At 47.9% G+C, this 7,777-nt stretch overlaps 1 protein-coding gene across 1 annotated transcript; it reads left to right on the top strand.

Annotated features, from left to right (window-relative positions):
- The first annotated feature begins 3,083 nt into the window (after positions 1–3,083).
- fbxo46 (F-box protein 46) lies at positions 3,084–7,399 on the top strand. Its single transcript, XM_010783980.1, has 2 exons — positions 3,084–3,695; positions 4,859–7,399. The coding sequence occupies exons 1-2, from the start codon at positions 3,213–3,215 to the stop codon at positions 6,608–6,610; spliced, it is 2,235 nt and encodes a 744-aa protein (XP_010782282.1). The 5' UTR covers positions 3,084–3,212; the 3' UTR covers positions 6,611–7,399.
- Positions 7,400–7,777: the final 378 nt, after the last annotated feature.

The following is a 7,777-nucleotide window of genomic DNA, read 5'->3' as shown; positions in this document are numbered from 1 at the left end:
TGGAAAACAATATTTTTCCCAAAGTTTTGGAAAAGTTGCATCAAATATAATTTATATTTGATCTAATCGCCAAAATAGTAATATTATAATGATAATAAATACTGTATCGTATAGTAATGAAATGTAAAATGGCATTTAACTGTCGAGGTGTTTTGCTGGTGAGAGATTTTAGTTGCTTTAGCGTGTAGAAGCTAGTAAGCCTACTATTTGATCTGTTTTAGATAGGCACAACATGTTTCATATGCAGACCTTATTTTCCTGTTCCATGTTAAAATAAACCATTTTCAGTGGTACCGCTGAGAAAGAGTAATTTTTTTGGTCATGGAAAATTAGGTAAAGGTCCTGGAGAAGTCATTGAAAATCATTGGTGAAAAAGTGTATGAACCCTGTACTTGAAATTCTACCGAGGCCGGCGTACTTTCGAGGCTGCACATGTGTAGACTCCGCGGTCTTTAAATCCCCACAATGCTTTGCGCACGGACCAATTTGACCAAATCTGTGGCGGAAAATGTAAGGCGGGGCCTCTCATATGACGCACACCTGCTCGCCTGTTCCACTCTTCGTTTTCCGAATGCCAGGAAGGATTCTTGCCTCGCTTCTGAAGCGCTTGTGACTCGGAAGACATGTGCTACCAAGCAAGCGTACTCGACATTGAGAAACACCCAGAATGTCTGGACCTGTAGAGATGATGAGACACAAAAGAAAGCTGTAGCTGAATTGTTTGTTGTCATTTACAAGGAGAAGTTGTCCCACAGCGATGTATACTTTTTGTTGTTCTCCCCATTTTAGTCAATATACGAAAATACAAATGTTAACAAGCCTCTTCACTTGATGCCAACCACTAGATGTTGTCTTGTCAACAGGGGGTGTTTCTCAATGTCGAGGACGCTTCCTTTGTAGCACATGTCTTCCGAGTCACTTCCTTCAGAAGCTAGGCAAGAATCCTTCCTGGCATTCGGAAAACGAAGAGTGGAACAAGCGAGCAAGTATGCAGGTGTGCGTCAGGAGACCTTACATCTTCCGCAACAGATTTTGGAAATTGGTCCGTGCAAAGCATTGTGGGGATTTTAAGACCGCGGAGGATACACATGTGCAGCCTCGAAATTTCACGCTACGAAGGACGCCGGGCTCGGTAGAATTCCAAGGAGCCTGGACATTGGAACAGTCCTTCAGCGGGACTCAATGACGTAGCATCCTTGAAATAGTGGCTCTGGAGCATCCTTCCTTGACATTGAGAAACACCCACAGTCTGAAAGTCATGTTTGCAATATATACCACCCTGTGGGAGAATATAACATACGTTTATATCGAACTATGCAAAGGTTTGAGTGGCTGGTTCATTTCTTCAAATTATTTAGCCGATTATTTTCTACATAAATCTAATAATCGCTTGGATTTAGAAGGTATAAAAATACTTGAAAATCTCCATCCTGGTTTCTCAAAGTATGAGGTTGAGAAATGGCGTTTTCTGCCATGAACTTTACAACAAGTATTATCAAAAAAATGCCAATAATATTTTTGTCAATTGACTAATCGCTAAGTTGAGACCTTGTGTTCATAATTGGTTTAATTGATTTGCTTTGGTCTTGACCTGCAGTAGTTTAATACTGACGTGCACTGGTCTCAGGCTGTTGCAACTAATCTAAAGTGTGAAATTGCTCGGTTAAGAGTCGTTGAAAGTTGATATGAAAAAGAAATGTCAGGCTGTTGGCAGGCATTCAAATCAGCGGTGAGCCAACCATGTTGTTCCCTCGCCACTTGTTTCTCTCCTTAAGTTCTCCGGCACGTTCCTGGCAGCCCCTACAGCTGCTCGAGCTGCAGAAGCATACTGGGTGGACTTCAAATCCTCCCCCTTCCTCCCCCCCCAGCCTGTAGCCTAGGCTCTCTGGCAGGGAGAAAGGGGTGAGGACAGGCAGGACGGCTACAGCAGTTTCCCTACTACCAACCCCCTCCTGCTGTGAGCTAAAAATAGGTCCAGCATATGTCTGCATGCTCCTCCCTGTGTTGCCTCCTATTAAGCAAGTCCTCTTTGAAGCTCTGAGATGCAGGGGGGAGAGAGGGGAGAGTTCATTTGTGTTGCATCCTTCATCCCTTTCATGTCCCGGCCGCAGACACTAAACCTGAAATGCAATCCCTTTAATTTGGTTGAGACGCTCTAAAGCCGGGAGACGATCATAGTATACAGTAGTGAATGTAAGGGCTAATTGAGTTTGGCTAAAGTAGCAGGCAGGCCAGTGGTTCAGTTTGTAGTACCATGATATATATATTTATATATATATATGTGTGTGTGTTCTCTACAGTGTACAGCTTTTGTATTTGTACCTCCAGGCATCTACTCGACACAGCCACAATTGAGCATTGATTTCCTGAACTGATCCCGGCTCTATTGAGAATTGTTGCTGTACAAACTCTTATTTTGTATCCACTACTTCAATGTAACTGCAGATAGGGCTGCTCGATTATGGCAAAAATCATAATCTTGATTATTTGGGTCAATAATTGTACTTGCGATTATTAAATGTGATTATTCATTGACTTTGAAAACATCCATTTATTGGAGAAAGAAAATGTGAACAGTATTTTTTTAACAGTTGATTACCTTGAACTTTAAGTATAACTCAACTGAAAAAACAAAAAAAAACAAATAATAATTAAAAAAAAAGTAATAATAATAATTTAAAAATAATCGTTTTATTTCGATTAGGTTGTTTTCGTAATCGTTGCCAGCCATAATCGTAATCGTGATTAAAAATATGATTAATTGAGCGGCCCTAACTGCAGATAAGGTACATGAAAACAAAATGATCTGAAGTGGGAGGATAGAAAGCTTATAAATAGCTTATATATGAAAATATCCCCCTACAAAACTTTCAGAGTCTCAGAACGTCTAAAAATAGTTATGTATAATAATAATTTCCACATATGACTGCCACTTTCTTTTGGAACCTATAGAAAAATATGTATATGTTTTTAAATTAGGATTTTTAACATAACAAAGAAATAGAAAACTAAAAAACATTGTTTAACTGTTTCTCTCTTTCCCTTCATTCCTCCCCCGCCTGTTCCCCCCCCCCTCTCGCTGCAGGTTGTATGCTCCGTGTTGCCGCTGACCCGTCAGGTTGGCACTGCGACCCCCACCATGAGAGCTCTGGCTCTGGGTGTTTGCTGGCCAGCGTAGACGCCGACATGTCCCGGTGGTCCTCCTCATCCTGATGGACCGAGACACCTTCTCCCACATCCGCCTGTGGTGCCCCCGCCCCTTCGGCACCTACTCCCAGAACAAAGCTAGGAGCCCAGGCTCAGGGGGCAGCGGGGGAGGAGGAGGAGGCGGAGGAGGAGGAAGTGGGGGAGTAGGAAGTGGAGGAGGGACGGGGACCCCCAACCTCTGCAAAGCTGAGCCCTCCTCGAGGAGCGAAGATGGAGGCATCGTAGTGGGTGTGGAGGATGGAGAAGCGGAGGATGCAGGGGAGGAGAACACTCCCCCCGAACCCGAGGGCTCCATGTCGCAGAGCCAGGACCCTCTGCCCTCCTCGGACCCTCCGTCGCCGCCCTCCTCGGGGTCCCAGATGGAAGATGGCCGCGTGCTGTTAGACACCTGGTACGTCATCAAGCCGGGGAACACCAAGGAGAAGATCGCCTTCTTCGTGGCTCATCAGTTCAGCGGGGCAGGGCAGCCACGACCCAGCACCATGAAGGTAAAGACATGTTCTTTTAGAGAGTTGACTATAAAAAGAGGATGGATGCACGGTATGGATTTATTGGAATTGGGTTCTCATGGCCGATACAGGAAAGATAATGGCCCATTTCACAAATGTGTATTTTAAGCTTTTAAGTTCCAAATCTAGTTAATGCTAAGCTGAGGACAAAAAAAAGTAGACATCAGAAAAAATGAAAACTTTTAATATTTTACAGCTCTGACCTCAACATCACTTTAAACATGTTAAAAACCTAAAGATTGTTTTTAATCTTGTTGTCTTTCCTTGAAACAGAAAAATACACATGTTACAGTCATAGAGAGGCAAAGTCCTGCCCATCTACTTCCGCCCCATGGGACCGTATTTCAGAAAAATGATGTATTGAAGTCAATGGAGAGAGAAAGATTATCTTTTGATCCCGTTTGAATTGTGCCACGAATTACACATGTTTGTTTCTTAAAAAAACATTTGCATGTCAAAAAAGCCACAGTTTGTTGTAAAACTGTTGAAATATAAGAGACTACAAATCCCAGAATCCCGGTCCCGCATGCTGACTCTTAGGAACCGACTAACTCCCCTTGTGTGTATGTACAGCTCTCAACATGCCCAGACTTGGAGTGATTTTCACCTCTTTTAATACTTTCCGCCTCATTCTGAAAGAAAGAAGTGAAATGTGCCAACGTGACGGCCGTCTTGGTGTGTGGTGCGAGATGGGAGATGTAGTTCATTTGACTTGCAAAATTATCTTTTAAATTGACAAACATCATATGTGTAATTCGTGGCACAATTCAAACGGGATCAAAAGATAACTTTTCTCTCGCCATTGACTTCAATACGTACTTTTTCCGATATAAGGTCCCATGGAGGTCCCCCGGAAAGGGAGGGACTTCGCCTCTCTATTCTTTCTTCTCTGTGTTTGTTGTCGGATCGTAAACCTACCCTAAAAGTGCATAGCGCCTCCTACTGTATTGGAGGTGTAGGTACTGCACCAGTTAAGTCAATCAAAGGAATTTAACCTTCAGCTATTGTTTCAATATTGCAAGTTTACATAATATAAGTTTCCTATTATCTGGTGAAAATGTGTCGGACAAATATCTGGTGCTTCCTTAGGTTTAACTTTGGTTATTTAAAACAACACATTCATCCTTTTCCCTCCTCCACAGGTGAAAGGTAACTGGGCGACGGACTGCAGTAAAGCCAAGAGAAGAAGACGGTGTTCCTCCTACGACCCTCCGACTCGCTCCCAGGCCTCGGAGCTGAACCTCAGCCACGAATGCCCTCTCTCCTCCCCGAGCCCCGACGAGCCTCCTCTGGGGGGGGTGAGCGAGACGGACCTGCTGTCGGTGGCAGAGATGGTGGCCCTCGTGGAGCAGAGGACAGCGATGGCCCTCCAGGGGATCGTGGCCGTTCAGAGTCAGTGTCCTAACGTTCAGGGTCTCACCCCTCACACTCTGCTGCGGGGCACCGTGTCCGACCCCAGCCCCATCGTGTTCGTGTCGGACAGTTCGACTGACCATCCCTCCAAAGAGTCATCGTCCCCCATCCAGACGGACCAGGAGCTGGAGGAGCAGCAGCAGCAGGAGTCCCTCAGGGTGGCCCAGGCCATCGCGCACTTTGAGTCCCAGAACCAGGAGAACCGGCTCCATCTGGGACCCGAAACAGACTCTTCTGTCCATCCAGAGAGCGAGCGTCGGAGAGGAGGGGAGTCCGGCGTCGCTTCCCCTCCTCCGCCCCCCAGTCACAGTCACGGCGAGGTCAGAATAGCTTTCCGAGTGTCGAACATGGACCCCCGGTCTCAGTTAGAGCCGGCTGGAAGGTCCCGATGTATGTTCATGAGCTGTGGGGGAGGGGGGGGGAGCCAGGCGGCAGCCAGGGCCAAAGAGAAAATCACCTGCGACCTCTACCAGCTGGTCAGCCCCTCCTCCAGAGACCCCGGGAGTCTGCTGCTGGCCGCCACCTCCGCCGCCCCCAAACCAGACGGAGACCTCCATCACCCGGACAGGCCGAGCTGCGGCAGTCCGGACCCCACCCAGGAGGAGAAGAAGTCCTCGGGGATGGGGAGGGAGCGAGTGACCGGCTTCCACGTGGAGGTGGTGGTGACGGGCGCTGTGGACCAATGTGTGTTTTACGGTAAAGACAGTACGGAGAATGTGCAGGAGGAGACGGTGTGTTTCGCTCTGCCCAGTGGAGGGGGCGGCTCCTCAGACCCTTCATCAGACGACCCCCCTCCCGGACAGCTGTTCTTCCTGCAGCCTCCACGGGGTCCAGAGGAGGATTCAAAAGGAACGAGTGGTGGCGGTGGGTCGGGGATTTGCTCTTTGGACTGTGCGAACAACAACAACAACGGCGGCGGCCCCGGGGTGTCCGTCGGCTCGGGGGAGCGACCGGATTCTCCCGTGGACGACTGCTCGGACCCCTCGCTGTGTCGCCTCTACCGCCACGTGTCACATGACTTCCTGGAGATCCGCTTCCAGATCCAGCGCCTCCTGGAGCCGCGGCAGTACATGCTGCTGCTGCCCGACCACATCATGGTGAACATCTTCGGATACCTGCCCACGCGCTCGCTGGCCGCCCTCAAGTGCACCTGCCACTACTTCAAGGTGCTCATCGAGAGCTACGGGGTTCGAGCGGTGGACTCGCGCTGGAACCAAGACCCTCTGTACCGCGAGGACCCCTGCAAGCAGTGCAAGCGGCAGTACGAGCGCGGGGACGTTTCTTTATGTCGTTGGCACCCCAAACCTTACCACCACGACCTGCCTTACGGACGCTCCTACTGGATGTGCTGCCGGCGGACGGACAAAGACACGCCGGGCTGTCGGGTCGGGCTCCACGACAACAACTGGGTCCAGCAGCCGGCCGACGGCTCGCAGCCCATTCGCACCAAGAGGGAGGACAGGAGGGAGGAGGCCAGGTAGAGAAAGGGGGGAGTACTCTTAGGATTACGGAGAGGAATCAGCACTCCAGGACTATTTTCTTTGCTCCAGCGCTCCTGGCCTGTAAGTGAAGTGGTAAAGAAGGAAGAGAGGTGTATCACTCTCCTTGCCTTTTAGTTTGTTCAAGCCCTCCAGAATCCCTCTCCTCAAGAGTGGCACTTTCTTTAAAAACCAGGGTTGGGGTCCCCTCCGTCAGCCCTCTCTTTCTGCCTCTTACTCATCCGGGTTTTTCCTGTCTAACTCCACACACGGCCGTTGAAGGTCATTCACGTGAAAAAAATGTTTGCAGTGTATTTGATTGAGATTAGCATCCATACAGTGACGCATAGAAATGTATCGCCCTAGAGCCTGCTTACTGTTCCCAAATACTCGTTCTGTGTTCTGTGTAGTACCACATGTGAGCTGTACAACGGTGCTTCAATGAAATGAGCTGTGCCCAAGTCTCAGCAGATGTAAAAAGTGGATGTGGAATGTGCAGCGCCGCTCTAGAAATGTGATTGTATAAAGCAAACTTGAGTTCTCCGTTGTACAAGACGCCATTTTGTACCTGTCCTGCGCCATGCGTTTCTACTTCTCTGAATGTGCTGTAACAGTGTACTATGTTTGATTAGTCCCCTGATAATGCTGCTGAAATCATTGCCTGTGTCACTGACGTTATTATTATTACTGAAATAGCCATACCATTTGGTTTAATGGCGGGCACAGTTCTCGTCGTTGTTTCAGAGCGGACCCTAACCTTGAGACCAGTGGGATTGAATGGGATTTAAAAAAGAGAAACTTGATGGCCTGATGTCACTTTGTATGGTTTGATTGACTTGCTTGTTTGCCATTTTGTTTGTTTTTGTTTGGCTGTTTTACTGAGGTGTGTGTGTGTGTGTGTCAGAGAATGTTTGCTGTTGTTTGCTTTTATTCTTGAGGACTGTGTTCTCCCCGTAAAAAGTCTGTCATCCAACTGCAAAGATGTATTTTTAGTTTCTTTGAAATACTCCATCTTTGTTCCAACCCCCTCTCCTTCCCGTCCTGCATTGCGGCCGAGGGCAGTGTTTTCCAAAGCCGTTATCCATGCTTCGAAGCGGGTGAAACCAACTACCACAGAAACTCTCCACACCAGCTTCCAGCCTTAAAAAACCCTTTACCTCTTACCCCCCC

This window comes from Notothenia coriiceps, unplaced genomic scaffold (assembly GCF_000735185.1).
Source record: "Notothenia coriiceps isolate Sejong01 unplaced genomic scaffold, NC01 NC01_scaffold00026097, whole genome shotgun sequence".
Taxonomy (NCBI): Eukaryota; Metazoa; Chordata; class Actinopteri; order Perciformes; family Nototheniidae; genus Notothenia; species Notothenia coriiceps.
This window is presented reverse-complemented; position numbering and strand designations above follow the sequence as displayed.

Bases quoted from the DNA above. Each gene is read 5' to 3' on its own strand.
- fbxo46 (XM_010783980.1), top strand. From the start codon at position 3,213: ATGGACCGAGACACCTTCTCCCACATCCGCCTGTGGTGCCCCCGCCCC. The intron at 3,696-4,858 runs GTAAAGACATGT...CCTCCTCCACAG, and splicing joins CACGACCCAGCACCATGAAG to GTGAAAGGTAACTGGGCGAC.